Below are 20,163 nucleotides of genomic sequence, written 5' to 3'. Positions count from 1 at the left end.
GAGTCGTTCCCAACTCCCCTCAATCAAATGCGTGGACAAGGGATTGAGTAACAAAACAACATGGCCTCCGAAGATTTGAAGAAATGAAAGCAGATCGATCGTTGAAATGCGTTGTAGCACAAGTTTCTGTCTAGCTGTCGTTGTTAAACCTTCAGTGTGGTAACTATAATGTTTTTGACGTCTACTCAGAAACAGATCATGAGTGGTAAGCTTATTTTTTGGCAAATATTCGTTCTCTTGTTCATGTATCCCGGAACTCGATCAAATCACGCTGACATCATATCGGAACTCAAAATCTAATCGTGACATTGTTTTTTAACAATAAGGTCAGCAGCATAATATAGAAGGCGAACGACAGAACCTCCTTGACAGATTACTAGATGCCGTAAAACAGGTAAAAACCAGAGATTTTCTTTAATTTAATTGTTGGCAAAGAAATTAACAATCTTGGCCACAATAAGCTTATATTGGCTTATTGTTCAGTATAGTTTGAAGTACACATGTCAAACTCTAACGTACTTTGATCTTTGTAATTGGCTTTTATTTAGACATCTGGGTAGTTAAAGAGCACAATGCTTCTGTTTTTTGTAAAGGGTGGTTGAATGGAAAGGGGTGAAGAGGTGGGTAGTATGAAAAAGTGGGGCCGGTTGGTGTAAGTGGGTGTTCATGAGGGTGCTTAAGGTCATTCCACTGAAATAGAACCTGCACTGAGATTTTGGTGAAACTTTGCCTATTGATTGTTTATATTATAGGAACTTAAATTTTGAAATAAAAATGAGGGGTCCCCATGTTTGTTTATACCCATATAAATCCTTATAATAGCACCATGATTGTAGTCACGATTGCTTGCTAAATTCACGTTTCTGACAATTGCTTTTTGTTCTACTCTGAGAATTGGCCCATATATATTTTACACTGAGAAATTTATTACTCAATTCAAAACAACAGAAAAAAATGATAGGTCACCACACTAGTTTGCGAGAAAATGACAATTTACCTCTATGGCGAGGTCCAGCTGTAAAGAAAAAGCCACCATTTTTTAATGTGCGTGCGCTAATCACACGTGAAATTATGCGTAGTAGGGATGCGCAATGCAATACTGGGGAATGACCTTAAGGGTGGGTACAGATAATATAGCTGATAAATCATGCATTTATTGCAGTTTCCTCTTGAACCATATGAGAATTTTGGAGGAGAAAACAAACATCTCAGAGTTATTGCTTGATTTATTCTCTCCTTTTTTTCTCTTCATTTCTTGCAAGTGTCTTCAAACAACTTTTAAGTGACAAGCTAAGGTCTCATTGTGAAATTTTTTCTTGATTTGTTTTTGTTCCTAGTGTCAAGTCAGATTTGGTGGTAAAACAGAGCTTGCAACTGATGGAGATAGCAGGTATTGATAAAATAAAATGGCATTTAATTGTCTTGTTTCTATCAAATTATAGAATGTTTTCTATTTTAAAAAATTCTGCAATGAAAAAAGGGAAACAACTTGTTTACTTTGATCGTATGCATGTAAATTCTCCTTGCTTACACCATCATTACACCAACAGCTCGTGCTAGTTCTGTGTTACTATCAAGTTTTAGACAAGTGTAAATCTACTAGCGTTCTATCAAGAATGCCATTCTCTGACTGGCTACGCTACTCACTATCTATTCTGTGATAGATGGTAAGTAGCGTAGCAGAGTACCCTTGTTAACAGAATGATGGCCGCTTCTTGGCGTTTTCGAAGTGTCTGTGAAGAGGATTTAGATTAAGTTTTGAACGACTAGTAGATTTATACTAAAACAATTAGATTATTCACTCTCAATTTCTATACGTGACAGTTGACTCAGGCTGCACCCTCGTCAACTATCACGTGATAGAAATCTCGTGGCAGGTCTTTTTTGCAGGGTGCAGGGTGCGGGTTGTAGGTTGAAATTTAGTTATAACTGGAAAACCGCTGGCACTTAAAAGCAACATACAGGTGGTAGACTTACCGTGACTGTTACATGACGCTGTTTACAATTGCTCAGAAAGGTGGCTTCCACCCAAGTGCCAAACCTGCCAAAGCGTTGGGAGGAGAGCATATTCCTATGATTTTAAACCTGCAATGAATTATTGTTTTTGAAGAAACATCTGAAATATCATCTGAAATATCTGCTGAATTTGGTTTCTTCCCTGTGAATACCAAAATGAAAGTACACTGAGCTTGTGCTAGTATATTCTGATGGTTAAAATCTTATATAATTTCATTTCTTTATTTATTTGCTTCATTTGTGATGGCAATCTTCTGTTGGTAAGGGAAGTGTAGCTTACAGTTCTTGTTGACACTACGCCTAGAGATTTCGAACTCATGCTCTGTTGAAGAGACTCGAGGAGCCCATTGAGTATTGAAAGATCAAGCGAGGTTCGACTAGAAAAATAAATAAAAATACATGTGAAGAAGAGCCGAGGGATAAGAAAAATACAGGACAGAATATAAAGACTTACAAATGCTTCCTGACTGTAGCAATGACGGTGAAGCTAGGTAGAGTATAGATTCCACAACAATATTAACTTGAAACTATAGAAAACATTGAAAAGATTGGCGTGCTAGGAAACCGTAGCGTTTCCTAATTTGCATACATAAATGGCAAGCTAAAATAAAAATTCACACGGGGAGTCCTATAGGAAGACCCGAGCCAATTCTGGAATAGATGGAAACATCTGTGGAGTGGCCATTCAGATGGTTTTGAAGAGATTTCACTGGTCTCAGCATGTTGATCGATAAGTACTTATAGCGGATCGATTGTGTTTTCACTATGTGAAAGAGGCAAACTACTTTATGTAAGAACTCCTGACGAGTATATAGGTTATTAATTATTTCACTTTTTTGTAGCAGAAATTTTGATTGATTTTGATCAGGAAATTGTCTCCTTTCTTACTTCTCGTGATCAACTTGTTGTTATTTGAGACTTGAAGAAACATTCCCTGTACCTTGGATAGCTTAAAAATATAGTTTAGATTTAACTGGAGTTGACCGTAAAATACTTTAATTGATTTTTTCGCAGGGTTGTTTGTCTGTTAACCCAGCTTGAGGCAGTCTTTCAACATGGCTTTAAAAAGTCCAGAGTTAGTGCATTTAGGTAATAGTATTTTCCTATGGTTATCAGTGCACATGGTAAATAGATCAGAAAGGGTCTTGTAAAGTTTTGTACATCTGTGAGTGTATCTGCAAGTCTCTGGTCTGCTTATACCTGTAGTGCTATGAAAAAAAAAACTATGCAATAAGGGGCTTATAAAACTGGAACAAATCTTGGCAAAGCTTTTGTCTATACCTTTGATTTCCAAGGGGGGCATTTATTAAGGGTTGATGGCCACTGTCTTTTCAATATAATAATTTATGACTTACTGTATTCTTTTGTTGCATAAATTTAAACTACATTTAGGCCTTAAGTAAGTACTAAGTAAACTAAGTAAAACCTTTATTTAAATTTGTTTAGCCTACGTAGACTAACTGGGGACACTAGTAAAATAACAATACTAATTGACATACGGTACTTATAAAATCTGAATATTTACAGCAAAATGATAAAAACTTAGGCCTTAATGTTCATTTGCCTTCAATCATTTATCCAGGCAAGTTGGTCAAGCAGCAGGGATTGTAAAGTTAGAATCAGATTCAGGTAGGCAACTGTTGTATACTACTTTATGAAACCCACAAACTCTGAAACTGGAACAGATTATTCTATCAACTCATGCAATTTCAATTAAAAATGTACCAATGTGTAATTCAAGTGACCAACTAGGTTGCAAAACAACAACAATAACAACCAGTTTGTATTGGAAAAATAATTTGGTGTCAACTGAATACAACCTAAATTGCATGTGAATCTCGTTAATTATTTAGTGTTTTGGAACTTCGTGAAAGGTCACTTGGAAAAGCTGGAAGTGGACAGATTTCTCGCCCTTGAGAAAGCAACAACAGATGCTGGAAGAGGTCAGTAATAAAAATACATTGTTTACGAAAGGTGGCTCTTGTTCATCATTGCACAGACTCTCTCTTTCTTGATTGCAGGTGAGAGATGTGTTGACTGTAGTTAATGTGATGTGATATTGCAAAATTAAATGAATTTTATGAAATTAGTTTGCGATTTAATGTGTCACATGGACAAATTAACCAAAGGAAGATCTGTGACCTCTCGATATCAATTTTATTATGTTTGCCAAAACTTATCTCCCTATAGTCAAGAGTATTTCCACTAACATGGCCAGCAACCATGCAAATGTTTTAAAGCTAACGAAAGTGTTTACATCAGAAAATAGTTCGACTCCCACACGATTAGTTTAGAACACCAACATGGCCACCGTTTCATTGTTTTGGGACACGACATGGCTGCCGTGGCAAGGTCAGTTCAGACCAGATGTAAAACAGAGGATTTTTGTATGATTGGAATTTCCCAATGACATATCATTATTTACCAGTAATTTGGTATAACTTAATTTTAAGTGTTCTCTCTTTTCAAGGTCGTGCCTGGCTGAGGTCCACATTGAATGAACACTCATTAGAACGATATTTCCATCACATGGTTGGAAATAAAACACTTTTAAGGCAAGCAACTTGTACATCTTCATGACTAAGACGTCTTTTAAAAATGTACTGACTTTAAGATCTCAAAACTCAAGAAACTATTATTAATGAATACAGTTTTCCATGTTGCTCTAGATGATGTGATTACAACACAATAACCTGGAAAACGAGAAAGCTGTGTAAACACTTGCCGTGGTTCTAAAGAATATATTAATTTTTATTGCATGTTTTTATTGCAGTCATTTCTATGAAAAGGAAGCTTTCTTAATGGATGAAGAGCGTGCCAGTATGCTTCCCATGATTGCTGCAGGTGAGAATCCTCAGAAGAGAGAATTTTTGCCTGTTTCTACAGACTGTACAATATGTGGTAAAGATTTCTGAAATGACAAAAGAGGACTCTAGTGGTCACCAGCAGATGTTAAGAGTTCTCTAGTGATTCTATCAAGAATCAGTGAACAGTATGCCCTGCTGTGGTAAATGAATAAAAATATGACATAACAGGGAGGTTCATGATGTTACACAAATTACTAAGTTCTTTTATTTAAATATATTTGATTGCAGATATTTATGGGCCAAAGAACCAACCGCTGCATTCGTTTGTTATATGTAATTCTTTCTTGGTTGTCATTCGTACAAGATACTTACACCTTAACCTTGCATAAAAATGTACCTGTATGGAGATTACCCAGCTTGATAAAATAAAATAATGTTTATGCCACGTGTTATTGTGTCGCAGGTCTCAGTCCTATTTTGTTTGCCCTTACTGTTGATAGTGATGAACTGAACATAGTGCGGCAGGCAAGTATATGACCATGTACTTCAATTGAGATTTAAAATAATTTATACGTTGAGCAACTAAATATTGAAACTGTAGATCAATTCATTAAAATGCTGGTTACTAGACCTATAGGCACCAGACCTTATTGCAGGAGTTTTTCATCCATTGTATGTTTGAACCAGTGGACAACTCCATGCTCAGTCAGGCATGCTAACCATACGGCCACTGCATGAGGCAAGGCCAAGGCTACAAGAATGTTAATGTACATGACAATAATTATTACTCATTAAGTTGATGTGAAAACTAAGGCTATGTCTGCTCACTGCACGTTTTGTTTCTGCAGGCGCCAGCACTGACGATCAACAAAGACGTGTTTACCAACATTTTGCCATCTTTTCCACAAAAGCAATTTGTAGAACCCGCTCCTGTATATTCTGCTGGACTAACTGGTTAGTAATCTCCTGTTACATTATTCAGACCGTCAAGAGAGATAATTATCTAATTTCTCTTCACGTGTTTCAACAGTACTAGCCTGGAAAGTGAGGTTGATAAAATGCTTAGATAAATCTCTCTCTCTGGAGAAAGGAAAACACTTCATGCTTGAAGTCAAATGCGTGAGAAACCGGCCTTATTTCGTAATGGGGCTAGTATAATTGTCCAATCATGACTAGCCTCCTTAGCAGGTGTAAAAGGTGGAGGGGTGGAGGAGGTGAAAAGCGCAACGGCTTCTCTCCCTCTCCTCCCCCCTTTTCTCTCCGAAGTCCCTGTTACGCCTGTCGGTGCGCATAGTGTCTTAGGTATAATAATGTCACTTGTGCTCTTAATCTTTAGCAATCCTCTTGCTTGTTATTTTTACCAGATGAATCCAAACAAGACAAAAAGAGAAAGAAAAAGAAGAAAAAACGAAATGCAGCCATAGTGTCGATCGAAGAAGATGACAGTCTTCAAGGTACTACGGAACACGTGAAAGATTTTCCTCTCGATGACTCGACAGTGGAAGAGACTTTTAAGACAAATTCTGACTCAAAGACATCAACTGTAGGGTATAGCCGTTCTTCCTATCCCGGTAACATAACTGTAGTCGCTGAAGGAACCTCAGAGAAAAAATCACGTGTGAATGGGCAAGAAATTTTATTTACTGAAGTAACGAAATCTATTTCTTTACCTGACAACTCGGTTGCCGTAGAAAACACTGCGGACGACACTCCAAAGGCAACTAAAACCAACAGTTTTGATTTAGAAGATTTCCTCGAAAACGTGACTTCGGGACCAAGGTATGGCACTATGGGAGAGGGGGTCAGGGTGCGAGAGACCACTAAGGGAAAAGACGGGGACAATTTTGTCTTCGATGCAGCAGGATTATTCCTTAACCAAGCGAAAGAAGACAGCCACGAGAGAAACTTACTGCAGTTTCAAAACGCAACGAAAAGTGATAATGACAAAGAAATGTCCTCAACTACACCGAATGTCTCTGAGCTCGACACAACTAGTACAGAATCTGTGCGTCAGATTCAGGGTGACTTTACAGCAAATGAAAGTGACATATTGCAAAGACGGAACGTTTCCGAAGGTGAAGGTTTCGGTGGAAGGTTCTCGAGTACAAAAACGCTTTCCTGTGAAAGAAAAGAAAATTTACCTCGACGAGAACAGAACCTAGATTTGTTTCGTGTATATAGCTTAGCAGAAGAAGGAAGTTCCAGTGATTCAAACTTTTCAGTGGCGCAATCGCAATTTCCTGCTGTTATGGAGAAGACAACTTCTGATACTGAAGTTGCAAATGAATCACAAGGTTCGGCTGCCGTGCACCTGGACAATCTTCACATAAGCAAAGTGAGCGTCGAAGAGGACTCCTGTAGTACACAGGAGTCTTACGAGTTGAGACAAAGTCCTTCGGGGAAAACATTCCATGAGGAAAGAACAGAAAATGGGGAAGAACTTGATGGAGACAGGAGTGTCAGTGGTTTGTATGATTATGAAGCAGACACAAGTGCTGAATCACAGTTAGGTACAATTGATTGTACAGTTGAGCCTGTTGTCTTGTTGGACAGTGGAGAACCCCTTGTTCCTTTAGCTGAGGGTGGCGAGACCGCAAAAACTGGAACCCAGTCCACTTTTCTTTATCCGCCTGATGTGTCGGCAGAAAATGACCCAGATTCTGCATCAGTATCAAGGTCAGTGACAAGTGAATGTGATGTCGGTTTTCGAGTGAGATTTACGTGGCATTTGCTGGCCTTAGAGAAAAGTACTCTCTTTTCACTAGCTCAATCCATTCCTGGCTATTACGGGCCCAATGAAGTGCAAGAGAGTCAATAATTACTCTTAGGTTATTTTTAGACATGGTATGTCCAGTCCTCCCGGTAATGTAACACGCGCGTTGCGTGGATGTTTTCCTGGGCAGTAAACACAAGCAAAACGCGAAATTAGTACTTTGGAAATGAGGCATATATAGCGAGTTAATCCTGTTATCTTTCATCTCTTTTACTTACATTCAACCTGAAAAATTCCACACTGATGACATACCGTTCAGGGTCTTTGATTGGACGAATTTTCGCGTGTAAGTGACAGCCAATAAGATCTCTGGGTTTTGTAATCATTCTTATAGCATCTTGTCTGTGCAATAATTGCTTCAAACTGTGTTTGTTTCCACCAACAGTGCTAGCTGGTCTTATGTTGAAGATGCTGAAGAATTCACTGAAAAGAAGGACGATTTATTAAACAACAGATCAACGTCAGCCATGACATCAGATGCTTCTGCGGCTGCAGCTGCACTGGCCGCTTGTTCTGATGCGCAGAGAGGAATGGACAACATGGCCAGGTAAATTTTATTTATTTATCTTCATACAGTGCTTGTAATACTATTTAAGAGAATTCGTAATCTTTCTCTGGCGATTTTTCCGCCCTTTTCCCGAGCTGCCGGCTACACATCACTTACATGTTTCTCCGCGCTCACCACTTGTGACATGTTTACCCGTGCATGCCATCATTTACATCAGGGCGCTTATATACCTTTTTCCGCCCTGGTTACATGTTTTCCCGCGCTTGTCATCGGGTACATGTTTCTTCGCGCTTGCCTCTGGTTACATGTTTTCTCGCGCTTTCCATCGGTTACATGTTCTCCCGCGCTTTCCATCGGTTACATGTTTTCCCGCGATTTCTGTCGGTTACATGTTTTTCCGCGCTTGACACTGGTTGCATGTTTTGTCGCGCTTGTCGTCGGTTACATGTTTTTCCGCGCTTGACACTGGTTATACATGTTTTGTCGCGCTTGTCATCGGTTACATGTTTACCCGCGCTTTCCATAAGCATCGGTTACAAGTTTTCTGTTCCTATTGAATAAGAGGTTTGTGATTTTTATAGGGGATTTGTCGCTATTGAGAGAACTACAGGAGATCAACCTGCCCAGGCAAGTTATTTTCTTTTCATGATGACGTAAATTGTTGTGAATAAACATTTCAACTATTAATTAATCATCTGCTAAAGTGTTATTTTAATTTTTTTCAGCGAGACTACTCCAGCAGACATGACGGAATGAGCACAGGTAAATATCCCGCCAGCCAAGAATGAATGTCTGTACTGTCACAGGACAGCTGCAGAAAACTGTTAATATATTGATGGAAAAATACCATTGTAAATGTTGATAAATTAATGTTCCCTTATTGCTGGAACAAATTCCCGATGAGGATTAACCCAAGCCAAACTTATGAAGACGGGCCTCGCGTTTTCAATTCTGTCCGTGCAGACTGTGGCCCGTTTTCATTTCGGTGTAGTTCGTCATCGTGAATTTTTGACGGACGGCTATCTTTTTTCGAGTACTCTTCTTCAAAATCAGATCCTTATTGTTGGGCTTCCAAATCTCAAAGAACCTTTTCCAACTTTTCAAAATAGCGAAAACTACAAGACAAAGGCAAAGAGGTTTTCCAGCCAATTCTAGCTTACTGATTTAATTCTTTTTTTGAAGAAATTGAAATTTTTAAGTGATATTGACACACTGAGGAGAATTTTTAGCGTATCCGTTTAGTTGAGCTTCAAAACTTTGCTTTGGACAGGTGAACTAAAACAAGCTATAGTCTCCATGATGCTGAGGAAAGATGAGATCGAAGAAAAGAACAGGTACGTTTGTTTATCAGGATACCGTGTCTTGTATATTGCCTCAAAAATGATATTGTGGGTAACTTCTCTTGCAACCCGGCTGTGTTGCTGTCAGTTCTAGTACATTGTAATAAAAGGGTTTTTGTAAGAGGTTTGGAAAAAAGTAGCTTAAAAGTTCTTTCGATCAAACATCTTCGAATATCAGCTTTTCCTGATAGAGCGAACCTCTGTAACAATGAAAATGTAGGTCCAAAATTATGCAAATGTGAGACACGTGTGAGAAACCAGTAAGTTCACAAAAGTAAGTGAAAATATCGAGAATAGTTATAGAGTCGGTCATAAATCACAGAAAGATGCAAGGCGATTACATAAAAGATTTCACGGAGTAGCTAAACTCGACAAAGCTCGAAAACTTAAGCGGAAAAATTAGTTTTCCACTGAAATGTCCGCAGACAATCTTGGACTCGGAAAAACAATTTTTAACTGTTAAAATCTTACATTTTTAGAAATCTTCAGAGTGAGTTAGATCTAGAACGCCACAAAGCACAGCAACTTAGTACAGAGACTGAGGAACTTCGAGAGGAACTGAAACAACAAGAGAACTTCAACACAGCCAAGATAGGGTCCTTGTCAAGGTAAGCTTTTACTCATTGAAATCGAGTTGATGTTTGACGTGTTAAGGTTTAAAATGCATTACTGTACGGTGGTATTAGTTCAAAAGGGATTGTTGGGCTGTGTCGGCAGGTAAGCGAAACATATAGGTGAAGTCCACACTACGCCGGAGGAATTTGAAAATGGAGGTTTCACTGTTAAACGCTTCAAATGTTTTCCGTCCACGTTACACCGGAGAATTTGAAAACGGAGGTTTCACTGACAACGCATCAAATGCTTTCCGTCCACACTACGCCGGAGAAATTTCGCAACGCAACAATCAGCGGTCATTTTGGATTTGGGTGGAAAACTCGGACGGGGAAATCACGTGATTATCGTGACGCCATCGTTTTCGAAAAGCTAATGTTTTCAATCCACACGAAAACGCAAAGCTGGCGTTTTCAAATTCCTCCGGTTTGAAGAGCGTTTTCGAAGAGCTCTGTTTTCGTGACGGATTAGTGTGGACGGTAGGTCTAACCGTAGAAATAAAGCTGCGTTTTCAAATTTCTCCAGCGAAGTGTGGACGCTGCCTTTGCTATTTATCAACTTAACGTTTGTTAACCGCAAAAATGGCGCGTTTGTGAAGTTGACGCTTCGAGTGTTCACAAGTTCTTTAAAGCCCGAAAAAATAACTAATAGGACTGAGAAAAATGTTCATGACATACCGTAGTTACCACAAATTCCTCCGCCTAGTCCCACGTAAGAAGTATGTAGATAATTTGTATGTCTACAACTGGACTCATTTACTGATTTGTAGAGAGAACGAACTGCTGAAACATCAGTTGAAGAAATACGTGGGCGCCGTGCAAGCGCTAAGAAGTGATTTACACGGCAAGTCATCTGAAACAACGGAAGGTAAGGAAGTCTCAAGAGATTCTAACTTTTTTACACTAAGAAAAAACAGTGTGTAGTACTGTGAAATTCCACTTTTAGCCAGGTGACATGGCAGTTAGAAGCTTTTCAAAAGGAGCTCGAAATTAAATGAGTGTAATTTTTCTGTCAACTGTCCGTTGAGACTTGTCATGCGCTTGTGTCGCGCGTCGACACGCGTGCAACAATCTCACACTTGCGCGGTTGGCGATAATTTTTCTTGCTCTTGACAGTTAACTTGTCATCTATTAAAATGAAGGGTTGCTTCGAAATTTTACAAACAAGCGGCTTTAACGTATTACCTTTTATTTTTCTGTACGTTGTAAACTTCTTGTAACTGTTAAAACCGTTGGCGTTGTCCATCTCATTCCAGTTTTGTCCGGAATCAGACAGGATGATGTTCTCCCACCTCTACCACCAGAAAGAAACACAGAACAAGCTCGGCATAGGTTTGTTTCTAACCTGGTACTCAACACAGTCTTGTAAAAACGAACGTTGTCTTTCAAAGTAACCTTTTCTTCATTTTTGCTTCGCAGCGAAGAAGCCGAAGAGTATAAAAGAAAGTTAATTCAGGTAAGAACACGAACCTATGGACACAGACCTATGGAACTGATAATTAACTCTTTTCAGTTGAGCATCCAGAGTAATGGAAATGGTGTTCTCCTGTTCTGTATTAAACTACAAGCACGAATGTATGAGTTAGTGTTGTAATATTAAACACAGTTCTTCTTTTCAGGTGGCTGATTTACACGGAGAACTCTTAGAATTCAATGAACGACTTCATAAACAAGTCAATTATTACCAGTATCAAGTAAGAAGACTACGAGAGGAACTTATCAACCTCAGGGGACCGGTAAGGAGTGTACAAACTTAACTAGGTCCCAGTTCATTGCAAAGAAATCACTTTTCTTTCTAAACTCTTACCTCGAGTTTCAGCCGCTCTTTACGAAGAACGACCAGACTAGCGGTGAAAATGAAGCCTATTCCAGAATACTTAACACATGGGCAGAAATTAACTAGTCGTGCAACCCAATTACATGGACCTCCGTAACGAAACAGAACCGTCCACTTATAAAGCCGTAACGGGACAAAAATGCTTATTAAGTAAATTTGGACATAATTCCATTCCGGCTGTGTAATTTAATTTCCTTTTTTTTGCTAGCTTCCTGAAGACTTAGAAAGTCCCGACGATGCGACCAGCCTATCGGACTTTGACCCTACGGTGATGTCAGTCGGCACCAGACCCCTAGTAAATGTATGGATACCGTCTGTGTTTCTACGTGGCCGTTCGTCAAATGTACATCACGTTTATCAGGTGAGGAGGACGGCGACACCCATGAAAATCAAACTTTGAAGTTTGAAACTTAAAATTACAACATAGTAGCAATATGATATCGAAGTCATTTCTATTTACTCAATGGTACCTCCGAAATCAGTAAAAACGTTTTCCTGAGCTTTGCCTCGAGAATCGATTAGACTCTTGAGAAACAAGTTTACTGCTTCTTTCACGAGCAGTCGTTCGGTGTAAAATGTTTGCCATTTTGCTTAGACCTTAGTTTTCTCAATTTACTTCTTTTTATCTGACAGGTGTACGTGAGAATTAAGGATGACGAGTGGAACGTATATCGCAGATATTCACAGTTCTTTGAGATGCACAAAACCGTAAGAAGAATTCTTTGCATTTTTTATTGATAACGGTGTCGTTACGCGGGGGAGAGAGCCAAACGAGCCGTTAAGTCTCTAGACAATAAAACTGTTTTGAATGAACAACAATGTAATCTCTCTTTAAGCGTAAAACTGTGTGCTGATATTTGTCTACGGACCTCATTTATCTACTCTCAGAGGCCAACAGTTTTTCCGAAAGCGAAGTTGAATTAAGGTAAAACGTGAAAGTTTAAGGGAAATATGAGAGTTGCATGCGATAGTCTTTTGATCGCAGGACTAAGCGGCCATCTTCTGTAGATCATTACAACAAAATTCAGTGCAAGTTTTTCAGTTTCAAGTTAATTGTTCTTTGTGGTACTAAATTATTCTTTTCTCCATTTTTTTTGTAGTTACGACGAAAATTCGCTGTAGCAGATAGCTTTAAGTTCCCACCCAAGAAAACACTTGGCAATAAGGTAGGTACAGTCTGTTTTATTTTATTTTCTCTCGCAAATTCGAGCCGAGTACGAACCGAACACGAACCGAGCACGAACCGAGCACTACCGAATACAGCACATGCGAGGACAATGACAACTAATACACATTAGTATCAGCCAACTAGTGGACTAATGCAAATCCTGCATTTTGATTGGCTACGCTACTAGGGGACTATTAGTAATGGTCCTCGAGTAGCGAAATTGGCGCAATCGAGCGTGACGCTTTCTTTCGTTTTATTCCCAAATAAATATTTCTTCAACTTGCATTTGTTAACTTTATTATTACCTTTTCTGTCCTTCTAGTTGGGTGATACTAAAACAATTAGACCCTTCGCCCTCAAGGGCCAGGGGTCAATAGCCGAAGCCTCATGGGCTATTGACCCGTAGCCCTTGCGGGCTACGGGTCTAATTGTTAATTATTCCTGGCGTGTTTCCTTCGTAGGATTCTCGTTTTGTGGAGGATCGTAGAAGATTACTGCAGGATTACTTGAGAAGAGTAGTGAATTTATATGTAACAAGTGATCAAGGACTGCGCAGCGAAACTACAAAAACCACTCTACTACAGATTCTACCTTTCTTTGCGTGAGTGACAAATTGTTTTACTTTATTCACGTAATGAGGCAAATCCTAGAAACTAATTAATCAACGACATTGTTGTGAATCAATCTCTTTCTTTTCTTCACTCTGTCAAAAGTTTGTAATAACTAGCTCAAGGGGGCCCAGTCACGGCATTTTGAGTTATTTTGGCCTGGTACAAAATTACCTTTAAATTGAAGGGAACCTGAAAATAGTAGTTTACTAAGATAGAAAAACACCAAAGAGATAACTATAAACCATAGAGGAACAAGGATGGCTAAGGATGAAGAAGATTGACGCGGATTACACCTGAAAAATTCAGGCTAAACTTTTCAAGACGCACAAACCGTGACGTAGCTCCTTAAAAAAGTCAGTTTTGTGCGCTCGATATGTCATATATGACTAGCAGTTTTGTGTTACAAGTGGTTGTGTTAAGTAATGATGGTGCTCTGAATAACAGAGAACAGTCACGTGTTTTTTAGGATACTTATTTATAATTCAATCTTTGCAACACAGCTTCATCTTTAGCCTCATTTTGATCAATAGGCCATATTCGGATTCTCGGTTTTGGACTGGAACTAGCTTGCAATGGAGGCTAATATCATTAAAAAGAGATTCCCCGCTGTAGCCTCAGTTACAAACTAGTTCCAGTCCTATACCGAGAATATCATATATTCTGTTCAAGCACACCTTTCTCCTTTATCCAATTAACGTGTTAGTATATTTTTCTCTCGCTTCACAGGGAACCGTTTCCGCCAGAAAAGGTCAAGAAAGAGACAACTTCCAGAAGAAAACGTTCAGTGAACTATACTGGACTGTAAACGCGATCTCACTTTCCACTGAGTTCCAACGACGATCTGCTTCTAATTTCTCACAACAAGTTCAATATAAGTCAAGCATGCAGGTCATGGGAGATAAGGAATAAATCATCAAACAGAAATTGTGTTAGCCACGGATAAAGTGACTTTCATCTTTCGTCTATGGAAGGCTGTGATGAGAATTCAAAGACTTTCAAATAGACAGAAGTACCCTCCTACACTTTTATACAGTCAAATTTTATATATCAACAAACACATTTTTTATTAAGTGAATATACATTTTGGAATGGGTTGTTGTAAAAAATGGAACACAAATTGGTTCAAAAAGTCTAGAAGTCAAAAAGTCTTCAAAACTGCGATTGATCCAAAATCGAGAAAACTTTATCTTTGGGGATGTATGTTGTGCAAAGGGAGAAATTTTTATTGATCACTATACAAATCTAACTTGGCTCCGAAACTTTGGGGAACAAAATAATTAATTATTCATCCGTCAACCTCATTGTCATTTCTTTTGTTTTATGTCCTCAAGTCTCGGATCCATTATAATAATATATCCAAATTGGCCGTTTTGTTCAGACGACTTCTTTTCACTTTGTCTCCTGTATCAGTTTACTGGCTGTTTCTGAGTTATTTCGATTTTAGTTTCAAACTAGCAGCACAGGTTACAATATCTTTAATACTGTTGTTTACATTCGTAACTTTCAAGATAGTGGAACGATTTGAAAGCTCTTTCAATCCTATGTTTTTTCATCACTGCATGGGGTCTAGTTTTGCTTAGTTAGCAAATGTTGTCACTATGTTTTGCTTGTTTTGTCATGATGATAAGGAATCCACCTCACTGTTTGGAATATTTGCATAAAGAATTTTTGAAGCGCAACTATGACTGAATTGTCCCATTAACTTATTAACCGAGAAGAAAAACCTGACTAAGAGTTTAAGAAAGCTCGCGATAATGTAATTATCAAAGCCACACCCGGCAATGGTACAATAAATTGATTTTATATTTGTGTTTTTTGTCTTATTGCATCTTATTCTGGCTAAATACCTCCAAACACAAGCTGAAGACAAACTATTACTAAAAACAGTAGTTTAAGGCCTCACTCGAAAGAACACTACTACTGAAGGACAACATTCAACGCTTAGGCCTGATTCACACTAGCGACATAACGACCTAAAAATAACGACATAACAGCATGTACATAACGGCTTAGGGAAATAAAACTGAACTTTTCCTTATGTCTTTATGTCAATGTTCACATAACCGTTGTGAGTGATTGTGTCGTTATGTCATTATGTTGTCATGTCGCTAGTGTAACCCAGGCCTCACTGAAGACAAAGAAATGTGAAAATGCCTTGCCCGCGCCATGACCTGAGCCGAGGAGTTAACACTGACCCCAGAGTACTCGCCAGAGTTAGAAAAGCAAGCTCTTTACCTGGTCTTAGAGACAGCTTAAAGAGAAAAAAACTGATTTGGGGCTATGAAAAAACATGTTTTGGGATCAGAAAAACCTGAATGCCTAAGCTGGAATTTGCATTATTTGAATCCAGAGTTTTCAGAGTTTTCAGAGTTTGGCATTTTCAATATTTGGCAGGCCAAATCTTAAATCTTAATCAGACCAAATGTTCAATTTTGAGCAACGTTGCTTCACGTAAACGCTGAGGTTTATTGTAATCCAAGCGGGCAAAGCGAATCGAGACGAAAGCTATTGAAAAAAGTATGAAGAAAGATCAAATCGTTACGAAAGAGCTAAATAATGTAAATATGGACGTCGGAAGATTCTCTTAAGAAAGCACTGGATAACGACGTGCGTTTAAGTCGAATCTATTATTAAAAAAAAGTTCCCTCGGGGCAGCTCAACTTCCCACTCAATTGCTGACGAGGGCTGCTTCGCCATATTTCCATCCCCCGTTTATTGAAAATATGAAAACAATGTGGTGTACTTGCTAAAAGAAAAAGAGTAAAAACTGCCCGCGACTGACGCAAAGCCAGAGGTGTGGAGTTTTGGTAAATGTGATCTTACGCGAGACAACTATTAACGCAACTTGGTTGCGACAACAGTAGGCAACGGTATGTTACGCGAGACGATTTTGGACGCAGCATTGTAAATTCAGGTAATAATGTTACAAGTTTTTGAATTGCTTTCAAAAACCTGCAACATGTTGCCCCAACGAAATGTTGCGTTCAAAGTTGCCTTGGCTTCATGTCACACGATATCGATTTTTAATGCGACAATGTTTGCGTTAAAAGTCGGCGTCAAAAATTGGTTCGTGAAACATCACCTTAAAGGGCGGAATCGATTTTCTGAGAAATTACGAAAGTCGGCGACAGTTTGTCTGCATGGTTGTGTTAGATTATTCATTCAGGTCTTCGTGAGAGGGAAAAATAATTTCGACTATTATTAAACCTCTCCTTCGGGTTCCAAAAATTCAGTTTTGTAGTAGTGGCCGTAAATTTTGATTGTGCACGCTAGTTTAGAAAAGCAACTTGGCTCCTTCGCTTCAATTTGACAAAATACTTGCGGGAAATTTAGAGAGTTCGTGGGGTCAAATGGAATCATTGAATGCAGAAACGATCCGAATTTAAAATGTACAATTGTACATTTTCTAGAATACAGAACAAAGCACATGGTTGTTTGCAGTGTTTACGAGCTATTTCTCATTATCGAATATTTATACAAGCATTTGCAAAAGTAAACAATATAAATAATATTACACGACAGCACGAAGATATGACTATTATTTTTGAGTGGTAAAAACAATATTTTACGAAGGAGCGCAGAGAGTCAGCAAACTATTATTTTTAACGAGCTGGAAAATAAAATTCAAATCTTCAAACCACCATGCCGTATTTCGTACGAATTTTACGAGAGTGGTATATTTTCCAGTGAAACTTACGGGTCCAATAAATAGTAATAGATTAAATATTACCGATGAAATTTTAATCACGTCTTTTCAATAGTGCATATTAACAAACGAATCAGTTGACAATATTATACTCAATGCATGGCTAATTTTCTTCAACGTTCCTTAGCTCAGGGATTTTGAATCAAAGTGTTCTACATTTGTACGTTTCACTTGGGTTTTCACGTTGGACGAACATGACAAAGATGAATTAAAGATCGTCAACTAGGGTTGTTTTCTGGTGCTTCAAGATGCAGAGGCCTAAACCATTCATAACCATATTTGTTACTCCTAACCATTGTTTTTTAGCATTCAATCTCTCTTTCGGATTTAATAAAATAATTTTGTTCTATTTTTCCGTGACTGGCCTTCATTAATCCTCTTAGGTAATTGATTCATTATTTTTGCTAGTGAGTGTTTGAAATCCCTTCGCATTTTAAGTCGTCACATCAGTTACGTCAACGGTATTTCCATTATCACAGCCTACAGTCAAATCCGTCAATGTATTTATTATTCCTAATGTGTTATGCCCCCACACATGAGTTGCATTATTGGCTTAGATATACCCGTTGCCTTAACGATCATTCACTACCTCTGTGCGTCAGTGAAGTATACATATGCAGAACGAAACACCACTATCTTAGTAGCTTGTAACAGAACTTGAAGTGCACCAGAGTAACTCGCAAGTAAGTCTGTGATTGGCATTAGAGTATTCTCTAGTTCAGCTATTTCAGACTTTTATACCTTTATTATTCCTTGAGTTATGTTCGGCAATAGTGGTTTCGTGGTTAGCGAGCTAGCCTCTTGATCGAGCGGTCCCTGTTCGAGCCCTAGCCGGGGAAATGCACTATGTTCTGTTCTCGGGCAAGACACTCCACTCTCACGGTGCCTCTCTTTATTCAGGGGTATAAATGGGTGCCAGCGAATTAAATTTGGGGGTAACCCTGCAATGAACTGACATCCCATCCAGGGGGGAGTAGCACTCCTAATCGCTTAATGTTCCACGGAATAAGCTCCGGCTATCCTGAAGCAGACTTTACCTTACTTATTTCTTGGATTAGATATAGTAAATGTTTCAGTTTACTGAATTGGATCGTATTTAAGGGGCGTTTTGAGGGAGACAGCTTTCTGCAAATACTTCATTTCATGTAACAGACCTGGAAAGCAGAATTTATCAGTTTTCGTCGTCAGGATATCGAAATGACATGCATCAGCCTTATTTCTAATTGCACTTATTATGTGGAAATATATCTGATCGACAAACATGAACTTAGTTCCGCAATATAGTTTTATTGTCCGATTGTCCTTCACCGCATGATGTACATGTACGTAAACTGATGTGCGTTATGGTACGATCTGAAGTGTACTGAGAGTCTTTTGAATACGTTTGAAGTTGACATCAGCGCAAATTATGTTCAAACGCTGAACTAATTCTGTGTCTCTCCATAGATCTTTACAATCATGTTTTCAAAGGCTATTTTGCTGTTTATAGCTGTCCCATTGTCCTTGGCTAAAGGTAAGTTGTCGTGACTCTCTCAAATGGAATGGTCAAGGGACACTGTCAATACGATTCAAACCTAAACCATTATTGTTAGGTTTTCCCAAGCGAAGCTGATACCTTGATCTTCTCTTGGTTTTCCTTTATCAATATCTATCTTTTGGATTCTAAATTTTCGTAGTTATATTCATGACAGTACCCCAGTAATTCTTTCTCTTGTCAACATCTTGTTGTTTCTAAGTTTCAAGTCGAATTAGAATTAACCCATTGTACTTTGGCCGAGTTAGCACACGAGATATTCTGTAACAATCCGCACTTTACATTTAAACTGACACTTTTAACTTTACTGATGAAATGAAAACAGACATTGACAACGCCATTGAAATTTTTTGGGATTCCATGGTGATATGATTACTAAGCACCATTGAACATCGAGAGAGAGACAGAAAACGGCTGTAAAATTCTTTCCGACTTCACGCGTGTCAATTTTCTGTACCCTTTGCTCATTATAGTGTAAATATGACCAATGGATATTTTTCACGATGTTTGATATACCTTTTTGATTTATTCATCTAAACAAGAAGTACGACTCACTAGTGGATTAATCATGCCGAATTTAGTAAATATGCGATTCCGTTGCAAACTTAATTTGGAAAGTTTGAGGTCCCATATTTTCATGAGTTTGCAACAGACCTATCTTCTGGTTCTTATGAAACTTCGCATATTTACTAAATTCCGTATGATCTATGAAGATGATCCTTGATTTATGGATGTGAGGTTTTTTTCTATGAAAAATACGAAAAAATGTTGATAATGCATGACATCGTCAAAAAGGTCCATTGAGGCCAAAGGACGGTCACATGCAAACGCAGAGTTTTATTTAAAGTCATTCTTGTCGGAACCCAGTGATGCTCAAATTGAATGAGGTGGGTAACTCTTCACGAACCTAGTTGAGCACATCTGCAGACGCTAATATACCTTTTTTTCCTCGTTCAGAGACGCCCCTGGTTCGAATTCTACCTGAAAAAAGTTTCACCGCCAGCTCTTCTTACAACGACTCCGTCAAAGCGCCTAACGTGCGTTTCGCGAGCGGAATGTTCGTTTCGTCAGCGTCCAAGGAGCCCTGGTGCCCAGCTACGAGAGAAGATTATGATTACGAGAAAGAGTTTGTAATTGCGGACTTGGGATGCCCACAAACAGTTCATAGAGTGGAGGGAAAAGATCCTCATGCACTGTTTTATTCCGGGGAATACTCTAACAACAAGAAAAAATGGAAGATTTTAGCATCAGA

General features: G+C 38.7%; 2 protein-coding genes across 3 annotated transcripts in view; both read left to right on the top strand.

Moving 5' to 3' along the window:
- The first annotated feature begins 54 nt into the window (after positions 1–54).
- LOC145489931 (sorting nexin-29-like) lies at positions 55–15,484 on the top strand. The gene is made up of 25 exons (XM_081469017.1): positions 55–205; positions 327–394; positions 1,338–1,390; positions 3,031–3,105; positions 3,599–3,645; positions 3,870–3,959; positions 4,487–4,571; positions 4,790–4,860; positions 5,287–5,348; positions 5,672–5,777; positions 6,188–7,499; positions 7,982–8,143; positions 8,686–8,731; positions 8,830–8,866; positions 9,375–9,438; positions 9,924–10,052; positions 10,826–10,923; positions 11,312–11,387; positions 11,475–11,511; positions 11,675–11,791; positions 12,101–12,253; positions 12,526–12,600; positions 12,993–13,058; positions 13,522–13,661; positions 14,398–15,484. Exons 1-25 carry the CDS (start codon positions 169–171, stop codon positions 14,474–14,476), a joined length of 3,285 nt encoding a protein of 1,094 aa, XP_081325143.1. The 5' UTR covers positions 55–168; the 3' UTR covers positions 14,477–15,484.
- A 2,145-nt stretch (positions 15,485–17,629) lies between these two features.
- The window catches only part of LOC145490035 (uncharacterized), a 4,820-nt gene continuing 2,286 nt past the window's right edge, over positions 17,630–20,163 (top strand). The window contains exons 1-3 of one of the 2 annotated variants that reach the window (XM_081469127.1): positions 17,630–18,060; positions 18,824–18,890; positions 19,869–20,163. The exon at positions 19,869–20,163 is cut by the window's right edge and continues 31 nt beyond it. In XM_081469127.1, the coding sequence (XP_081325253.1) occupies positions 18,836–18,890; positions 19,869–20,163 (350 nt within the window). In that variant the 5' untranslated portion in view covers positions 17,630–18,060; positions 18,824–18,835. Of the gene's footprint in view, positions 18,891–19,868 lie in introns of both variants that reach the window. The other variant, XM_081469126.1, reaches the window with a different exon arrangement.

This window comes from Orbicella franksi, chromosome 6 (assembly GCF_964199315.1).
Source record: "Orbicella franksi chromosome 6, jaOrbFran1.1, whole genome shotgun sequence".
Taxonomy (NCBI): domain Eukaryota; kingdom Metazoa; phylum Cnidaria; class Anthozoa; order Scleractinia; family Merulinidae; genus Orbicella; species Orbicella franksi.
This window is presented reverse-complemented; position numbering and strand designations above follow the sequence as displayed.